General features: G+C 38.1%; 2 protein-coding genes and 1 non-coding gene across 5 annotated transcripts; 1 reads left to right on the top strand and 2 right to left on the bottom strand.

The window, feature by feature from the left end:
- Positions 1–274: 274 nt before the first annotated feature.
- LOC145779890 (regucalcin-like) lies at positions 275–18,382 on the top strand. Of its 3 annotated transcripts, none has more exons than XR_014290571.1 (7): positions 275–365; positions 4,921–5,096; positions 5,903–6,085; positions 6,743–6,912; positions 9,658–9,838; positions 10,873–11,103; positions 13,841–13,971. XR_014290571.1 is itself a non-coding variant. In XM_082591562.1 (7 exons), exons 1-7 carry the CDS (start codon positions 361–363, stop codon positions 18,029–18,031), a joined length of 924 nt encoding a protein of 307 aa, XP_082447688.1. In that variant the 5' UTR covers positions 275–360; the 3' UTR covers positions 18,032–18,382. The 3 variants fall into 3 exon arrangements, 2 of the variants coding, with proteins under 2 accessions (XP_082447688.1, XP_082447689.1); XM_082591562.1 differs by lacking the exon at positions 10,873–11,103 and adding an exon at positions 17,981–18,382 and having other exon boundaries at positions 13,841–13,998; XM_082591563.1 differs by lacking the exons at positions 275–365; positions 10,873–11,103 and adding exons at positions 3,472–3,706; positions 17,981–18,382 and having other exon boundaries at positions 13,841–13,998.
- Trnah-gug (transfer RNA histidin (anticodon GUG)) lies at positions 2,569–2,640 on the bottom strand. Its single transcript has one exon. It is a non-coding gene; the product is annotated as a tRNA-His (tRNA).
- LOC145779584 (uncharacterized) lies at positions 14,544–16,717 on the bottom strand. Its single transcript, XM_082591210.1, has 2 exons — positions 16,644–16,717; positions 14,544–15,478 (listed from the first exon to the last, which is right to left on the bottom strand). Exon 2 carries the CDS (start codon positions 15,394–15,396, stop codon positions 14,884–14,886), a length of 513 nt encoding a protein of 170 aa, XP_082447336.1. The 5' UTR covers positions 15,397–15,478; positions 16,644–16,717; the 3' UTR covers positions 14,544–14,883.
- Positions 18,383–20,697: the final 2,315 nt, after the last annotated feature.

Below are 20,697 nucleotides of genomic sequence, written 5' to 3' on the forward strand. Positions count from 1 at the left end.
TTAAAATGAAGTTTTGGTGATGGTTTGAATTTGGTCAAGTTTAGGTGGCCACCAGATGGAGCTAGTAGTATTTTGGGACTTGGTATTAATTTAGTTGGTTAGATCTATGCTTGTGCTTTCCAACAATAGCAAATTTGTTGAAATTGAACCAGAAATGAATGAATGGGAGACAATTTCCTTCTGGTGTATTTCGTTCCATTTCCACCCCGCACTTCCTCCTTCATAATAGTCCATTCCAATGTGTGACGTCATCATTTTGTCTGGTTGACCAACAGGGCGTCTTGTGGAAGAGCACCGATAATTCATTAACTCAGCTTCTTGAACAGCAGTAAAAACATTTCTGTTATTGAAACATCCATAATGAGGTAAATTTACTTCATCCGGATTACTATTTGCAGATGGTAATTTCTGTCGATGCTTTAAGCAATACCTCCTTAATGTCACATGAGGAATATCATATACTGTTTTGCAACAGTTTGACAGTCTTTTTTGGATTAATGCTTTCATCATCGCCCTTTCCATAACATCTGTTGGCATTGTAGCACATTGTGTTTTTCGCTTATAAGTACGCATACTGATTATCAATTTAAGAAAGAAATTTTCTATAATTGTTGACAACTAAAAAGTATAATATTGTAATAAATAAGTTGTTAGATATGTATTATTAAAATCATTGGTAATTGAAAAAGATAAGTTTATGCACAAACACAAATTTCACTTAATTGAGGTTATTAGAACATGTTCTAACTAACCCCATGAGAGATGTTCTAACAAACCCCATAAGCTAAACTGAAATAAATAAGTTAAATTTGCAAATCTGGTCACAATTAAGCAAACTTTTTTTGTACTTTGCAACAGCTCTACCTTTGTAGGTAACACAAACAAAAACTTTTTTTTATTATCTTCCTTTTTCCTTCAGGTAGGCAAACTTTTTGGGCGGTACCCAAATTTACTTTTAGCCATCAAAAACAAACAAACACTTTTCCAGTGAGAACTCCTGGAAGGTTTGGTCAAAGAAAATCACAGCAGCAGCATTTCAGTGTTTCCAGTCGTAAAATAAAAAAAAATTTCTGTAAAATATTTTCGGGGTGCAAAAAAAAGCAATGTTCTAACAAACCCCATGTTCCAACAAACCCCAGTCTCCCCTACATATGTTTTTTTTTTATTTAAATGTTAGGCTATATATATCATATAGGCTAATTGATGCTCGTTTTGAAAAATACAGACTATGTGTGAGCATAATAATTTTATTTTGTAGTTATTCTTATAAGTACCCTGAACCTAGCCAACCATCCTTCCAATGTCCATCCTGCAGTAGAAGCTTCACTGCACAGATAGGCCTCATCAGCCATCTCCTCATTCATGTAGCCTACCCTACACTGACCAAAGCCCACACTAAAAAAAAGCTTGATCCAAGTCTCATTGGCCATCTTCGGAAACGAAGGGCGAACATCATCATATAGATTAGTAGAAAGGACGTTCCCAGATCACACTGGAGAAGAGCATCATCAGTCGTTATCTCCGCCTGCGGCAGATTGCGCATCAACATGGCTTATTTGCTTTCAAGAGTGGCGATTTTGAGCCAACTCGTCCAGTGTCTTCAAGTTGAGTCCGGTCCATGATTGAATGTTGTCTTGCCATCGTTTTGGTTGTCTGCCACGTTTTCTTTTTCCTTCTACTTTGCCTTCTGTGCAAACTTTGCTGATTCCGAATTGTGATCTTTTAGTGTGGCCGAACAGTTTTAAAACTTTTGATTTTATTATTGCTGCAATTGGATATAGTTTTGTCATAGTTAGAAGATCTTCTATTTTCGTGTGATCAAGTAACCTTTTGTTGGTCATGCTTCTCATGATGTGATTTTGGAAGGTAGTGAGTTAGGAGAAGAGCAATTGCCCCACAAAAATTTTATCATGCTCCCATCACCCAAAAAAAAGTATGTTTTTAATATTATGAGGCCTTTGATGACTATAATTGCATGTTAGCCTATTTGATGATCAATGTGCCAAAATTTTAGGACACATAATTTAGGACACACAATTTAGGACACATAGCAAGAAGCAACTCGTTGGAAAATTCAATGTTGACTGGGATGGTGCAAGGCAAACGAACAAAAGGACGACAAAAAATGAAATATTTTGACAATATCAAGCAAATTACAGGAATAAAAAGCATACCGGAAACACTAATAAAAACAAAGGACAGAACAAAATGGAGGCAGTTCATAAGGGAGATCACAGCTGATCAAACATGATCAATCTGTTGAAGAAGAAGTGCCAAAATTGCTTTTGTTGGCTTATGAAATTTGGGTGAAGAAGCCATTCAGGCAGATTTGTCGCGTATGTTGATTTTTCTTCTTTCGAAGGAAAAATTGTTTTTGACCAGACTAGCCTACATTTCATCGGGTTATGCGCACTCGTAACTGAAAAAACAAAGAAAAATACGAAAATTTGATTTTGAAATAAAAAAAAGCGTGCTGTGACCTGGATTCGAACCAGGGTTGTCACGCCACAACGTGAAGTTAAACAAACAAAACTACGAAAATTTGACTTTGAAATAACAAAAAAAGCGTGCTGTGACCTGGATTCGAACCAGGGTTGTCACGGCCACAACGTGAAGTACTAACCACTATACGATCACAGCGTATGTAGCAGAGGATGGTTTCGATCCATCGACCTCTGGGTTATGGGCCCAGCACGCTTCCGCTGCGCCACTCTGCTGAAGCTCGGTTGGTGTCAAAAGTTATATATAAAGTGGGTATGCAGTATGAATTTGTAGAGTGTGTACACAGGATGAATCTATTAATACTATCTATGTTTGTATTAAACAGTATTTTACAAAAGATTATAATATGCGAGCAGTGACAGTCCGATTATACCGTAATTAATAAACTCAATTCTTCCCCAACTAGCAAAAGTGATATTTTTCAATGATTCGCCTACAGATGTTAATTAAACTAATGTAAAATACACTAATTTTGGTAGCTAGTTAGCGCTAAATTAAACACTACACTTTCGCAAGTGCTGTAGCCTATTCTAGCACACAATCACATATTGGTCGTTGGTTTGAGTCTTCTTGGTCGTTAATTCTTGGTCGCTGGTTTGAGTCTTCAGCATTTCTCAGTCTGAGAATGGAGATTCAAACCAACAGCAGTTGTTTTTCAATCTCAGTGGCGAACCCTTTTTATTCATTGAAGTAGTGTGCCTGCCTCTGCAGTCTGCACACTAGTGTGTATGAATGTCTAGTTAGATTTACTGTGATGGGGTGGTGGCTGACTAGATGACTGCTTATGGTCTTTCGCTACCATCCTGATTGCGCCATGCATAATCTAACCAACAGTTGTACAATGCATTGTTTTGACAATTACATTTACTCTGCTTGTTTGTTAATATATGGCGCTGTTAAAACAAAATAAATTGACTTGACTACAGCTTGTCAAGTCATGCATTCAGTTTTGTAACATTGAAAATATAGTTGTAGTAATCATAGTTCTGGTTGCCAACTGCCATAACTATAGGCCTACATAGCCTACTGTTGAAAAATAAGTTTGCAAGTTGAATTGCGGATGTAGCCTACTTGACCAGTAGAGCTCGCAAGTTTCTCAAAATCGAAAAGAAATTGCTTCATCCGAATACTCGCAAAAGTAGGTAAACCACTTGCAGTTGATAGCATCGCAATGGAAGATCACGGCCAATCGGAGGGCAAGCAGGTATATAGACTTCAATAAAGTAGTTTAGCTTAGTCTTAAACTGATGAAAGTCAAAACATTTTAATTTGAAAAATTGCGTTTCTTGTTGATCAACGTTTCCTCAATCAACTTCATTTTGCTTGTCTCAGTTGCATAGGCGTAGCCAGGGGGGGGCGAAAGGGGCCATGGCCCCCCCAAATTTTTAAATTTTGGATTCCGAAGGTGAGCCTTTTGTTGAAAATATAATAAAATTTGTAGAAATTTATAACGTTTTCCAAGACATCTGGCTATTAACACCCCCAAGGACTTGTTTTAGACACACAGAAAGACACCAATAAATTTTGAAAATTGTAAATCGCGCAAAATTTACGCGATTTACGTTTCTTTTATCTAATTTGTGGAGCAATTTCAGAATGGCTTACTCTGTTGGGTTTTTGTGTAGTTATTGAGTTTTTGTTTAGCTGAGTTTTTGGTGTTCTCTAATTTTAGGCGCAGTTTTTGCCCGTTTGTGTGTAAGAGCTACCTTTAATAAGTTAATAGCTGTTTATCTGCTAATAAATTTCATACAAATATTACTCTAAAAGTGTTTCCAGAAAGCGCTATAATCCATTATTTGAGTGTAAATTTGCAAAAATTGTTCGGGGGAGCATGCCCCCGGTCCCCCCTAGAATACGCGTGCCTTCGGCACGTTCTAACCTCCCACTACTGCACATCAGGTGGCGATGGCTTAATCAAACACTTTGTCGTTCCCATCATTTCACCAAATATTTGGCCCCCCCCCCCATTTTTTTTCTGGCTACGCCACTGTCTCAGTGCGTCTTGGGACAGTGCGTCACATGCGAGCGCACACACGCGTACTGCAAACAGACATTGGCGACTGCAGCGACCAATGATTTAATTCTAGTGCTTCTCAACATACTTTCAACTTGAATTCATGCTCAAAACGCAGTCTTTTAGTTTGGTGGTTTGATTAAGCAAACAGTCATTCACGAAATAAAAATCTGTCTTCACTGTTCATTCGTAATAGCCTAGGCTACTGACCTAGCAAATTTATCATGTTAATTTGTTGTTTTTTTAGATCTCTTGCAGCAATTGAAAAGGGCTACATGTAAATTATATTGCACTAGTGCACTTAATCTGGAGTTGTTTGCTAATTTATAGTACAATAGGGTGCAGGCAGTGCTTTGCAGCTCGTAAGCTTAACAAGTCACCAGAAAGAGATGTTTATTTTGTAGGTGTCAACATATGTCTCAAGCAAAAGTTGAGGTGGTTGAAAAGTTTGAATGTTTGTTAGGGGAAGGTCCACACTGGGATGATATCACACAAACACTCCTGTTTGTAGATATTTCTGGTTCTAAGGTCCATCGTTGGAATCCTACAACAAATCAGCTGAAGACGATTGTTGTCAACGGTAAGCTTTGCAAGACCAACTAATTCATCTACTTGTTCGAAATATTAGGTGGCGCCAGGGCCGGATTTAGCTGATGGGGGCCCGGGGCACTTTTAGATCGGGGGGCCCCCGTGCAACATTTTTTTTCGCGCTTTACGCGCGAAAAGCCACCTCTACGTCTACAGTAGCATTAATCCAGCACTGCACAGCATTTTGCAAAAACTTTAAAGGCTGAAAGAAAAAAAAACAACAACACAAAATCACATTTTTTTCCACGTGGGGGGCCCTTTCAAAGTCGGGGGGCCCGGGGCACCTGCACCTTTTGCCCCCCCCCTAAATCCGGGCCTGGGTGGCGCGTGCCTCCTTATATTCATCGATACAAAAGATCTTCATGCGGCTACCATTTGGCTCACTGCTTTGTCATCTTTTCGTTTAATTGGTTTTGTTTTGAATAGACTACCGGTTCCGGTAGCCTACTTTGAAAAAGTTACCAGATAGAAAAATCTGCCATTTTCAATGTAAATGTAAAATCAATCTAAAAATGACTGATTTTGTTTTGATATGAGTCTGGGTTGTACTTAAAAGCTAGTAGGCTATTATCAAATTCCTGGAAACACATCTTCCTGTTTAAGTCTTGTTCATTTTGAAACTGCTCGAAGCAGTAAAAAAAGTTGCTCTGATATCACCCCTTTATCAAGCTTCACCAGTTTCCATCGTAGGCCTAATAGAATGAAAGCTTTGCACTGAATGAAAGCTCCGGCAAGATCAATTTACTTGGAAGTCATTTAATGGACCATGATTGAGATACAGATCAAATATTGTTTCAGAACCTTCAGTTGGATGTGTCGTTCCGAGAAAAAGGGGCGGTCTTTTGGTGGGGGCTGGACATCGATTTTCATTTCTTGACGAAACGTCCGGAGAGCTAGAAGCGATTGCTGAAATAAACCCAGATCGCCCCTTAAGCAGATTCAACGACGGAAAGTGTGATGCTGCAGGCCGATTTTTTGCTGGTGCTACAATTGCATTCAATTGTTTTTATAAATCTCGGTTTAGCTTTAGATACTGAATTCAGTGATCTGATATAGTTGTTAGAAACTAAGTTAGTGATCTGATGTATATGTATGTTGTTAGAAACTAAGAAAGAATTTTTTTTAAGGTGTAACCATGTCATACTGCATATTTTTAGCAGCATAATTGTAACTTATTCCACAAATATTGATGAAGCAATCTGTTTCTGGCTAAAATATAAAAATGTTTATTTTTCATGCATCACTGGCGTATTAGACGTATTGTCCCTCTTCCATCCAGGAAAAAGTCTTATGTCAGAGCAGCATTTCCCACATGCTAGTGGAAACGCTTGCTTTTTAGTTCTGAAAATAATATTAGCTACACAGAGTTGCACCATAAGTAGACTGGATTGACCATTGTATTGACCGGGGAATGCGCTTTAGCAACGCATTCTAAGGACTGCTTTCCATTCAGCGGCACCTAATGAATGGAACACTTCAATAATTGGAAACTTTACTCTGCCAATCTGGGTGACCGGCCCTGCGTCAAAATTCTCTACAAGTATGCGAAGTTATCAGGAATAACTTATCAAGGCTTTGTCAGTCCTAGGCTAAAGATTCAAAGCCAACCAACAATCTTAAGATATTACGATGTTTTAGGAACAATGGGACATACAATATCACCTGGAAAACCACATAGAAATTTAGGTTCGTTTTTTTGTTTGGAAAAAAACTTATCAGTTGTTACAAAAATTCCTGTTTTGGATTTATCCAATGGATTGTCTTGGACGTCGGACAACAAAATAATGTATTATTGCGACTCATTGAAGGTGAGTGACCCAAACCGCAAATCAACCATTTTTTTAAAAAAGCGGTTGGTTTGTCTTGAAAGCTACGTCTGCAAACTGTATGGGGTATGAGTTTACATAAAAAAGTTCTTCAACAAAAATTTAAAGGTTCACGATATAGTGATCTGGTGTGAGATTTAGGCTAATATTAGGCTATGTATAATTTGAAACTTTATGAATAATTTGGTTAAAACTTTGCTTCACTTTAAAATAGCGGTAAACATGTGAAACCAAATAAGCCCTCAAGGGCCCTCAAGGGTATGGCGTACCCTTGAGGGCCCAGGACTGTGATTGTTGGGGGGCCCAAAATTGTGATTTTATAGTTTATGCGCAAAATCGTTTGGTTAAAACCATCCTAAACGAATAAATTCAAGCATAAAAGTTGTAATTCTTTAGTCTTGGGGGGGCCCGTAATTTAGAAAAAGGGCCCGGAAAGGTAACTAAATTAATTGCGCGCAAATTAGGGGCCCAAAGTGGTGATTTAATGCTTTACGTGCAAAAATGTTTTGTTAAAAGCACCCTAAATTAGATCATAAAAGTTGGTTATTCTCTTGTCCGGAGGGGGGGCATAGTGTAGCAAAAGCAGAGTTGAGAAAAAGCCGGGCTTTTTTAAAAAGCCCAACCCGCTAGGTTTTTTAAAAATCCCGGGTATTTTTGGGCTTTTTTGTTTTTTTAAAAACTATTTGAAAACGGTAGTTTCACGCTTATTTCACTTCAAAATTAAGTTTGGAGCCGGAGTGAATACTGTCAAAGCAGGAGCACAGCCGGAGTAAAAAAAAAGTGACTTCGTTCACCTCTGCTAGGCATGTGCTGAATGCAAAAGTTAATGAAGAAACTTTAGTGGTCAGATGATTAATTTGATTATGTTTTAACAAGATGTTATGTTTGAGCCTTGGTAGAGAGCTTGACTTGTTGTAGCCTACCAGATACCGTACGCATAACACTCAGTAACGTTAACGGATTTAACATTTTCTAATAAAACACACAAAAATAAGAAAAAAACTGCTAAACCCAACGTTTTCGACACCACATAGTGTCCTCATCAGGAATAACTGTAGGCTACATCTAAGAGAAAAAAATAAATGAATTTGAAAATTTTACATTAAAGCTGTATAAGCGACACCTCTCAACAGCACCATCAACAACTGACACACGAATTCAATGCAGGATGCACAAATTGGCGAGGGACAGATCACATGATATGCACAACACTAAACAATAGTTTTATTGCAGCCTGATACTATTATTGTGCACAGATGTCAAATTCTGCAGTAAAATGTTGTGTGGTGTGCAATACGTCTAAGCAAACATCACGCGTTTTGCCCAAGACAAAGAGGGTCCGAAGTGAGAGGGGGGCCCGGAATGACTCTTCGTACCCCTAGTAAAAATTTCTCTCAGAGGCCCTGACCCCCCTCTCATAGGCCCTGGGTCTGAGAGCAGAAGCAGGACGTTGGAGCAGATCAGCAGAACGTGAAAGCCGATCAAAAACACTGATTGGTCCTGCTCTGACTTTTATGAGAATATAAAATCGAACAATGTCTTTTTGAACAAGGTGTTATCTACAGAAAAGTATGATTGGGCAAATAAGTAAATTTGCAAATGCTTGTACGCAGTGTTGGGTAAATTCAGTGCAATTGGGAGTTACTTATCGACTTGAAAACCGCAGGCTATTTTATTATTCTTTCTTCCTTTTGCTTTACAGAAAAAATCTCAATTCGAATTATTTTGTATCGTTAACATCAATTCCTTTCCATTTTTCGAACTGAAACCGATATTTAGACAGAGAATATGCGCATGAACTCTCGATGACAATACGGTCAAGGAAGACAGCCGGGATGACTTTAAATGTAGGCCTATGCAATAATATCGGAAAATGTAAAGTTAAAAAATCACAGCTAAGTGGTCTGGGTCTTTGGAGGGGTCCCGTTTTGAAGTCACAAAAATATGATAAGCCTAAACATAGCCTACAGTTAAATTGCCCGCAGTAACAAATATTGCTCGATCAGATGATTGCTAGTCTGTAGTGACGTAGACTGTGCAGTCGCACGCTTCGCTGCTCACGCCCATTCCCGTTTTGAAAGCTCTGACAAAACACGCGCGGAATGCTGATCAGACCGCAATGGGGCAAAATTTTATTGAAAATCGTTTTATGGTAGCATGTTGAACACAAAGAACGTGTACAATCGCCAAGTCAGGTTTTTCCTTTAGTATCCCTTTAATAAAGAACTAAAAATATTTAGGAAAAGCTGAATGATCACAAGTTTGCTCATCATCAAATAAAATAATGTGTGGCATAAGCTACACAACAATCAATCATGATAGATTGAACCTGACTGATTATTATGTTTAATCATTTGGTTGCATCTTCAATGAAGGGTCCTTGTATAATTTTTCATCTTCAATAACATAGAGGAACCAGATCAGATGCTGAGAGACATCAGCGTCTATTTCATTAGGCTACTAAAGACAGAAGTTCTTGGATTCTTGTGTTTGAAGCACAATTTCAATGTTATTTTAATATTTAAAATCCCTTTATCAATTAAATTGTTTTGGTAAGTGGAAGCATGGTGAAAGTTATTCCAAATCTTTGAGGTACCGTACCGTAAGTTATTTAAGTTATTTTGAAAACATATTTCTACAATACGTTACAGTAAGCTTATTTCAAACGACATATTGCTACACTAGAAGTAAAACGAATGCCAAAAAGTTTCAGTTGTTGTTCAATAGTTCTGCATCGATGCTTATGATTATGATTTGACGACTGGAGAGATGAGCAATATGCGGGAAGTAGTTAAGTTTGACTGTGAAACTGAAGGCATGCCAGATGGACACACCATTGATACTGAAGGAAATTTATGGATTGCGATGTTTTTTACTGGGCAAATCATAAAAGTTGATCCTAAAACAGGTAAGCTTTCAAGCCCATTTTAATTAGCTAGAAAAAAATGTTGTGGAGGTGAAACCATTATTGGTAAGTAAAGTTTTAAAATTGAACTCTTTCATTGCGTCGGCTACAGGTTAATTGCGTCAAAAATATACGGTAGCCTATAGAAAGATAATGCAATAAAGTGTGTCACTGGCATAGCCGTACGAGCCAGGGGGCAGGGGGGCAGCTGCCCCCCTGTTGTTTCAAAACATCGCAAATTCAGGCAAAATCTTGCAATTATTAGGGCAAAAATTGCTATATGAAAAGCTGCAAAATTGCATGAATTAAGAAAAACTATAAAGTAATATATTTTACCTATCAAACTAAGTACAACCTCTTATTTGCACAAGAAATGTGCCGCAAAAACTGTAGTACTGTAGTAACTGTCGTACAAAAACTGTCGAACTGTAGTACGAAATGCATTTAACCAACTGCATCATGCCAATTTGGGCAGCCACCAAAATATGTCTCTAATACTTTTGTGAAACTGCCTAAATCAAAACGCAAAATTTGCTATAGGCCTATAGCTAATTTTATTAATTTTCACAAATACATCGTGTTGATTTGGGCAGCTGAAAACATGAAATTATCTGATGAAACTAATTAGTCTGTTTATGCAACTGCCCAAATTAGCGTGAGACAGTTTGATTTGGGCAACTACAAAATATGAATTTATATAAATGTGGTGAATACTTTTATAAAATAGTTCTGGTGGAGACGAGGTTACAGTACTTTTTCAACCATAAACGGACGTAGCTATAAGCAACACCACAACATTTAACAAAATTTTTTTATACCTGTTAAATGTTAATGTTGTGGTGTTGCTTAGCTTTGTTTGGTTACTTTTATAAAACTACCCAAATTAAAATGATGCAGTTGCGCCCCACAAAAAAAAATATTTAGTTTGTTTATGCAACTGTGTCATGTTAGTTTCACCAACATTTAAAATGCTACTGCTGAAATTAGAGTGAAACATATAATCTCAAACCAATCATAATATATTCATTTATTTCAAGCTTTCCAAACTCAAAACCTGCCATGCAAGCTGACAAAACATTTGCTTGCAAGATTTTGTGTGAAACATGGCAGCTCCACTTATTTTCATTAATATCTTGACTTCTGTTCTGTGGAGACAGATCCAGTTGTTTGCAGTAACTTGACCTGCTTTTTCTGGTTGCAAAAAAGTGTTGGCAAGCTGCATGCGTATCTTCAAAGATGAATTCATTTGTTCTATCTTGATTACTTTGGTAAGAAATTCTAGCTAGCTGGTGATCTTGTTATGTTAGTTTTTCACTGTTATCATGCACCGCATACATTATATTTGGCAATTCTATAAAAGCGTGCAGATTTGGGCAAATTTATGTTCTGCCCCCCCCCAAAATGGTTTGGTCTCGTACGGCTATGGTCACTGGAGCGGAGTTGCATGAACTACATAGTTTTAAGTTCTATTACTTTACATTTACATCATTACAATTTGTAATTACATTACAATGCATTAATTGCAATTAGCTTACATTGTTCTGAAATGTTCAAATTACAATTAAGCAAGTGCACACGCCGAGAGTCAACCAGCACCGCTTGATTTTAAAGCTTCTTCGTTCTAGAAGTCACGCGCTAACCAACTGAGCTATCGGGGTGGACGTTTGTAGGAATAAACATCAAGCCTAACGGTGTAAATAACTAAACCAATGTCACCAAGATTTTTTCAAACTGCCCAAACCTGAACGAACAAGCTATATATACAATGTGACGCATAGACTAAGTTGTTAGTGCACTGATGCACTCGTATTATTATGTTATTGAGGGGACTTGGACTGTTTGAAACATTTCAAACACAAACCCTCTTTAACTTAATTTGGCTTCATTTCGTTTCGAATTTATCTTATTTGCTAAGAATTTCGTTTTCTTTGGCCTCAAGTTATTATTACGAGATTGATGGATTGATTTGATCTTTATTCTCGGGCTGAAAAAACTTTCTAAAAAAGCTTATTTCTTGCAGTTTCCCATAGCCTACTTGTGGAGGCTTTGAACTACAGCTAACGCAGACCTGGCCACCGAGATCGACACAGTGAAGTTTCCGCTTGTGTTGTGTTGTTAAAAGAGAATTATTCCATTCATTCGGTGCCGCTAAATGGAAAGCGATCCTAAAATGCGTTGCTCAAGCGCACACCCCTAGAGCCAAACCAGCGCCGCTTGATCTTGATTCATGCGCGTAACTACTGAGCTAACAGGGCCAGGGGCGCCGGAACGATTTTTGACTGGGGGGGCAAGATTACGAAAAAAGGGCACTTTTGTTTACTAAATGGCCAATTTTTTTTCAAGTTTTAAGATAAAATATAGCGATAATGATAATCCGGTATACAAAGAAGGGCGCCATGCTATGTTATAATGATGTAACCTACTGTCAAGCCTTAAAGCAGCCTGCGGCCATGGCCGCTAAGTACTGCTTGAATAAACCGCCGGTGCTACCTCCTCAATCGGCTAAGCTTGGCCGCCGGTCTCTTCTAGCCAATTATTTAATTTCGCAATAGAATGATCGTGGATTAACTGAAGAGTGATGCAAAATTAGGTCAGCGGGTCATAATCGCCACTGTTGCATTGTGCGGGGAATACTTGTTATTGATGGAATATATCCACTTTATCCAGCTGCGATCGCCAGCGCTGTAAGTCTTGTTTGTAATTCCCGACGTTTATTTTAACAAAGTGTTAATCCGAAGTGCTAATTTACATCGGCTGGCAATAGTGTCGTTTTTATGTCGACTCGATGTTGTCGGACATTGAACCGTTGTTAAAAAGGAGAACTAAGTTAGTTGACATCAATGGGGAAAACATTTTTTGATCATATTTTGCAAAAATTATGCTTCTTTTAGTAATGTACAACAATGAAATAGCTAAAACCTCAATTGCTAAGGCAACAGGGATCAGATGTCAGTAGATGTAACATAAAAAATATTTCACACTTGCTAGTGCATCGTCAGTTCTGATAAAGGGTAGTTAAAGCACAGTTTAAGCCTACAAGTAATGTTTTAATCATTGAAATACTTAGGGAACGTTCAAATATTACGTAACGCTTTTTTTCCGAATTTTTGACCCCCCCTCCCCCATGTAACGCCAACGTAACGCTTTTTTCAATCCCCCCCCTCCCCCATGTAACGCTTTTTCACTACAAATTCAGCACAAAAAACTACCATTCCGTACTCGAAAGCGTTACGTAACGTTTTGCTTGAAGCCCCTCCCCCCCCGATGTGACGCTAACGCAACGCTTTGCATAAACCCCCCCTCCCCCTCGAAGGCGTTACGTAATATTTGAACGTTCCCTTACAGTATTTTATTACCTTGCAGTCATCGTCAACACAATCATGTCGAACGTTGTTTTTCGTTGCTAAAAAGAATTCTAGGGGAGTGGCGAACTTCTATAAAATCAGCCACATTGAAGACACTCGTGCGAGTGTCGTTTGAATAGTACTGGATTACAATCCCGATAAAGCAGTTATTGCGTGGTGCAACGATTCTATTGTAGGACGTCGCCCAGGCCCAGACTTCAACAACGCTAAGTGATCATTTTAGCATTGTTGCAAGTTTAATTCTATTTACTTGTGCTATCGTTATTTTGTATTTTGGCCTCCAAGCACGCAGATTTGGCTGCCGAAAAGGAGCTCCCGGTAGGCCACGATGGCTGCCGAAAAAAAACCGAGTTTTAAGGCCTGTGTTGCAAAATTTTGTGCCGTAAATATTATTTTGAGGCAAAAATGAAAGATTTTAATTAAGCTAAAAGCGAATAACAGAAATTGTTATATTGCAAAATGTGCAGTAGCTTACATAACTTTAAAAGGGCACCATTGCCCCCCCTGCCCCTCCATCTGCAGAAAATTTGAGGGCAGGGGGGCATTCGCCCCCCCTGCCCCCCCGCTTCCGGCGCCCCTGAACAGGGCGGACACTTGTCTTATTAAGATCAGCTACTTATGGTAATCGTATTTACATTAGGTAAAAAACTTCAATATGTAAAGATCAGCGATACTGCACTGAAGACAACGTCGGTATGTTTTGGCGGCCCGAACCTGGATGAAATTTATGTGACTTCTTCACGAAACCAAACTCTCCTGAAAAATGGTTACGATGATTATTCTGGATCTTTATTCAAGGTTCCTGTTTTTTGTAGGCTACCGTAGCCTATTTGTCTCAGGTTTGCGTAGCGTATTGTGTGTTTTGTGTTAACTGTTAAGTGTGCGTATGCTATTAGGCCTATGTGTTTGTGTCAAGTCAAGTGTGTGTATTAGGCCTATGTGTTTGGTGTGTGTATTATTCACCGTGTTTGTGTCAATGTGTCATAATCTAGTGAAACCAGACTTTTTTCGGTCGATTTTAAGTTTTATACAAAAATTTGGGCCATCTTTTTGCGTGAATTCACATTACAATTTTATCATATTCCTGTCAAAATTCCGTTTCTACCTCGCAAATGTAACCTTTACGCCGGTAGGCTATAGCCTAGTTTACGCCGGTAGGCTCTAGCCTAGTTAGCGAATCGCAATTGCTCGCTGTTCTAGTGAGTGAACCTACTTAGTTTTGTACTAACTGCCAGGTATAAGCTACAGTCTGATTGCTTCTTTTACATAGCCTACCTGTCCACATAGCATATATAGTAGGGTGTTTCATTTTTTCACCACTTTTGAAATTCAAAATGCCTGGGGTCCCATCTGGTGGTATTTGGGGAAAAAAGTTTACACCCCAATTTTTTTTCAATTATGACGTCATATTGAGGTGGTCCACGAGGTTTGAAATTTTTGGGCCTCAAAATCTCGAAATTTGGGCGTATCTCCGGAACCACACATCATAGATCGACAAAATTAGTATCAAAATGCGCAGAAGGGTCGGTTTCCTATACCTGATGTAGAGAATATTAAGGTCTATCTGCTTGAGAAAAAAAGTTATTTCAAAAAATCTGATTTTCGGTCTATTTTCTCCTGATGAACAGAGATCAGGTGATCAAGATAATAAGTTTTTCTGTATTTTTCCACTCTTGGAAGCTGTTATTGCGTAGTAATAGTTGGTGTTAAGGTTTCAGTACTGGGCTTGTCTAGTCTTGCTATCTGGTTAAGCAAAGCCCCATCTTGCATTGCTCCGGGTCCCTTCTTGGCGCCGTCCACAAAAGAAATGACGTGGGAAAGATATATTTCGTTTATGTGGGACATACATTTAAGGGTATGAATATCATGACCAACTTCATCATTATAATAATTGACCAGTCGAGTATTGACTCCGGACTTTTTTCCTGTATTGAGAGCAGTCGTATCAGCCATGACTGAATATACTTGGGATAGGTGAACTCTGCAAGCCTCCTGGATGATGGTGTCAAAAATCAGTGCTGCAGTGACCGACACAATTTTGGGAAAATATTTAACAGCAAGCACACTTTCGTGCTTCATGCCATTATCATCAACAAGTTGACCCAAGAAAACGTATCGATCTATTTTATCGACAACGCGCCCATCATAACATAACTGCATGGCAGAAGCTGAGTTGAGAAGGTTCTCACTTTCCATCAGAGATTTTTCTCTTGTTTTTTGTCGTTGGCGGTATACTGTCGAAGGTGCTGCAGCTATTTGATCTTTTCCAAGAACCGACCTCATAAGATCTGACTGTTGGCGTACCGAAGTCATCCTACGATCAGCAAGTAAACAACTTCTATCATTTATTGAAAAAGAATGTACTTTCTTGTACACTTTTCCCCCAATAGCTGGTTTCAGAGGCTCGTATTCCCTATCATCTTCCTAATTCATATCCCCATCAGAGTCGCTTTCGCTACTGTGTAGACATCTAACTGCTTCATTTCTTTTTCTTTGTTTCGAACATAGTAATGCCGATGCTTTGGCAGATTGTATGCCAGAAGTGCTCGGTTGTTCAACTTCACTGCTCGTTTCCCACCTCCTTTTATGATTTTCCCGTTCTAAAGCCTTTTCTACATGGTTGACATCTACGCCACTGATAAGCATTTTTCAATCTTTTTGCTGCTCTTTCAAGAAAGCGATTTCTTTCTCCTGGACTCGGTTTTCGAGTTCACAGGTGCAAGAGAGTTTCTTTTGAAAAACAACCAGATTTTCGGAGATCGAACACTTCACTTACATGCACATATATCGAACAAGTTCTGTAACCATTCTTGATTAACCTCATTACCTCTGCGTTTCATTTCTTTTTTTCTTGCTGCATTGTACTTCTCTATCACGTCTTTTAACTTGGCTTCAATTCTCTGTTTGCTAAGCACTGGAAGACCAGTTTTGTTCCATATGCCAACTACATCTTTCAGCAGTTCATCTTTCAAATCTTTGAAATAGAGTACCGTATTTTCTTCAAAAACTTGGGATTAGTTTCGGCTACCGTACTCTCTTCCTCAAGTAAAAATAGTGATGATTATATCTGAATTAAGGGGAAGCACATTTTTCTCCGATTCCTTGAAGTTTTGCATCGACTTACTAATACTTGGCCTTAATGCCATAATGACACTTAATCAAAATCTAAAGCAGGTGAGCATACATACCTCTTCCTCAACGGTTACATTATAATATCCTCGACGAGGAATAGCCATCATCATCATTATAATAGCATTACCTTCAATTATTACCCTTTCGTCTCTTGCAAAACGAACAAGGACTATTATTACGCAATAGCAGCTTCCAAGAGTGGAAAAATACAGAAAAACTTATTATCTTGATCACCTGATCTCTGTTCATCAGGAGAAAATAGACCGAAAATCAAATTTTTTGAAATAACTTTTTTTCTCAAGCAGATAGACCTTAATATTCTCTACATCAGGTATAGGAAACCGACCCTTCTGCGCATTTTGATACTAATTTTGTCGATCTATGATGTGTGGTTCCGGAGATACGCCCAAATTTCGAGATTTTGAGGCCCAAAAATTTCAAACCTCGTGGACCACCTCAATATGACGTCATAATTGAAAAAAATTTGGGGTGTAAACTTTTTTCCCCAAATACCACCAGATGGGACCCCAGGCATTTTGAATTTCAAAAATGGTGAAAAAATGAAACACCCTAATATATAGCCTACCAATGAACAACCATTGAAAATAGATAGCGTTAAGAAATAGTGTAAAGTTTTGTTTGCTCAATAAAATCAATCTTTGAGCACGAAATAAATATTCGAGTTTGAGCTGAAAATATCAAGCCCGATTGTAGGTGACGTGTTATTGCTTTGAGTTGCATTGTAATTTACGTTGTTGCTGATTGCTTCGTTGCTGATTGCTTTGTTACGTTGCCTTAAGTTCCTTTGTCGTTTTTACTGGTGTTTATTTTCAGTCTCAATTCAGTTTGCAGTTTATGTCGTCAGAACAACCTAGTTGCATTTTAGCGTAATAAACTTCTTAATAGAGGAATTGTAGATGGTTTCACTACAGTAGGTATGGACGATATGGTCCCTGCTTCTGTTTCTCTACGTAGGAAGATTATTTTCTATGTTTGATCGAATGTTGGAATCTTTAAATTCTTACTGAAAAATTCTTTTACGCAGGCCCGGTCACCGTGAATCCGAGATTGACACAATGATTTAAGTTTACTCGTGTTGGCTGTAAATTAATTTATTCACTAGGTGTCGCTAAATGGAGAACTGTTTTTGAATTGTGTTGCACAGCTCACCAGAGGTGTATGGAGTCAGGTTTTCTGGACTCCTACTTCACTCCGATTCCGAAGCCTGTGAATCCAAATGTACTCCTGGTCCTAATATTTTGGGAACATTATTTTCAAACTCCACTTCGACTCCAACATATAGTTCGGCTATAGGCCTACTTATATTTATTAACTATGACTCCAAACGCAAACCACAGTTCAGATTTTGTTATAGCCTACCTTCCCTACTCCATGTCATGAAAAGAAAAGCATGGATTGAAATGAAAACATTGACTGCTTGGAAAATGAAACCATGGAAATACACAAAAATAACAACTGCCCCATGTATGCCTAATTGTCTACAGCATACACCTCGAAGTTGACCAATCGTTAGTCAAGTGCTTGGGTAAAATGCAATTCGGGTAGTAGCCTACTACTTACCTGAAAAAGTTTAGCCTAAGCATACAGTATTTATACGCTCTTGTTTATTATGCAATTATTTTTTTAGATAAGTGGTCATGGAGCCAAAGGTTTTCACGCAAATGTTTTCGAGGGTTGAGACTTGAGACAACATACGTCACCAAAACAGCTGACTGCTTGAACTTGTGTAGTGTTGCCACTTCAAAAATACGGAAGTTTTCCATCGACACGAAAAAGATGGTCATCCCGCATTAGTTCAATTCAATTTGTATACGGCACTGCTAGTGTTTTTTTGGTTTGTGATATCTTTCAAAGATTCGGTATAGTTTACAGAAGATTGAAAATTTATGAAAAAAACTTATTTGTTAGAAAAGTTGCAATTTTTGACATTACTATTTCTGATAAAAATGTGTCTTTTTTACGATTAATTGCTGTAACCTATGCTATGTTGCAATAATTAATATCTCAATGTTAAACAAAATAAAATGAATTTACAATAGTTTGTGCCAATCACTTCTTGTGTTTGAGGAGTTAGAACTCACGTTATTCCATGCAGACCTTGCAGCCATCCATCTGTGTTGCCAATAGGGTTGCCAGATTGGGCGCTTTTACGCCCAATTGGGCTACTTTTGATTTCTCCAGGCGCCAGAAATTCGCGTTGGGCGCGCTTTTTTGTTTGGCGCCCAATTGGGCTACTTTTTTTTTAATATAATATAACTTTTTATGTAAAATTTGTATCATGTTTAAGATTTTTACCCAATTTGTCGTTTTTTCATTGAGGAGCAGCGTTTTTGGAGGCCTCGGTCAGGCAGGGTTCCAATTTGGTATAAAGATGCCGATTTTCAAAAATATGCATATTTAAGCTTTAATATCTGGCAATCCTGGCAACTTAAGTGATCCAGGTTTTCATGAAAATGCGTGGACATCAGTTCAGTTTGTTTTTAGGCTGTGGCTATATTTACACTATATAGTGTAAGAATAGCCTCAACAGTGTTGCCAGACAAGGAATTCTGCCCTAATTTGAGAAAAGTTTAAACCTGTTGAAAACAAAAACTTGTATTTTGGAAATTTTTTAGTCCTGGGCAAAAATCAAAACCCTAAACTTATTCCTAACTCTAGCCCTTACCTTAACCCTTCCTAACTTTAATCCTGACTCTGGCAACACCTCATTGTGTAAAAATAGCCACTTCCTTGTTTTATTTCTGACCATCACAACGAAAAACTATATATGTCAAACATAGCAGGGGTCTAGAAAAAGGTAGAAGCGACAAAACACGGACGCTATAACGTGCATAATGCCAGAGCAGGACAATCAGTTATGGCATGGTCGCAACACCTTAATAAAGTTTTTACAAATGTAGAAAGATGAGAAAAAAATGGCTAGTGAATTTTTTTTAACAGTTTACGGTATAAGTTATGAGTAAAAAAAAGACAAAAAGATACGGTAGTTTCTACGTTGATCAACCTTGGTGGGTTATCAAAACTGTTGATGGTCTTGAGGGGAACACTCTTGATGCGTAAGCTCATCACGAAAAGCAATTAAACCATTTTTTGTGTTACTTGGTGTCGTGCCGGTACTTGTTTGTAGTTATTTTAACGAACAGTTGAGTGAATGCCAATCTGTCTGAAAGATGTGAAGAACAGGAAAAACACTTATAATTTGGGACTGATGATCTAGCGCTCTGGAAGAGTTTTGTATAATACCGTAGCCTATCTCTTTGCTTGGGCTCCAATTTGGGCTCCATTTTAGAACCCCAAAAAAAATTGGGCTCCTTTTGGGCTACTTTTTGCATAAGCTTGGGCTCTTTTTTATATTTTTTCGACAAGATGCGATCAATCTACTGTTCTGCCAACAAATTAAAATCCAAATTTTACAAGTGCTCCAGTGATATTAAAAATGTTCTATTCCGTTCTTATTGTACTCCAATGTATGCATGTCATCTGTGGGAAAATTATCATCAACGTGACATTAATCGTCTGCGTGTTGCCTTCAATAATGCGTTTAGAATTATACATAATTTGCCTAAACACTATAGCGTACGTGAACATCAAGTCTTGTGTAACATCATAACATTTGATGCATTACTTCGTAAATATGTTTTTTCTTTTGTTGGAAGATGCGAAGTATCGTCTAACTCTATTGTTGCCTCCCTGATGAGGTCTGATTACCATCGTATATCAAATTACCGTCTTCATTATAATAATTCTATGTATGCTATTAACTAGTTTTGATGGCTGCCATGTCATCTGATTGTTTTTATCGTTCTCAATACTTTCAGTTCTTCTAACTTGTAACGCTACCGTACCATTGTCTGTAAACTTGTAACAGTAGATAGCCTATTTATTGAGATTTTGTGCATTTGCAGTTTGTGTATTATTTTGTTATTTTTTGATATTTCGTTGTTGTTGTTCGTTATTTGTGCATTTGCAGTTTGTGTATTATTTTGTTGTTTTGTTTTGGATATGGACAGCTTTGTCTGATGCAAATAAATTATTATTATTATTATATTAACCTCTGGCAACCCTAGTTGCCAATGCCATAAGAGTGAGACCAGCATCTCGATTCTCGAGGTCGGGAGAAAGAGAGAGTGAAAACTTGCTCCATGCGGTTTTTATTTTACTAAAGTTAGTGTATCTTTCGGTCTCAATTTATCATGAATCCAGATTTAAGATTTGGACCTGAAAAGTGAAAACCTTGCTGCTTAACTTAACTTAGCTTGAGACAAGGCATTGATAGATGATAATGTGTGCAGTTTGTAATCTATCAGTCCTTGATCATCTGTTTACTTCTTGGCAACCATATGC

This window comes from Aplidium turbinatum, chromosome 11, assembly GCF_918807975.1.
Source record: "Aplidium turbinatum chromosome 11, kaAplTurb1.1, whole genome shotgun sequence".
NCBI classification, from domain to species: Eukaryota; Metazoa; Chordata; class Ascidiacea; order Aplousobranchia; family Polyclinidae; genus Aplidium; species Aplidium turbinatum.

Bases quoted from the DNA above. Each gene is read 5' to 3' on its own strand.
- LOC145779584 (XM_082591210.1), bottom strand. From the start codon at position 15,396: ATGGAAAGTGAGAACCTTCTCAACTCAGCTTCTGCCATGCAGTTATGT.
- LOC145779890 (XM_082591562.1), top strand. The intron at 9,839-13,840 runs GTAAGCTTTCAA...TATTTACATTAG, and splicing joins AAAAGTTGATCCTAAAACAG to GTAAAAAACTTCAATATGTA. The intron at 13,999-17,980 runs GTTCCTGTTTTT...TTATTTTTTTAG, and splicing joins ATTCTGGATCTTTATTCAAG to ATAAGTGGTCATGGAGCCAA.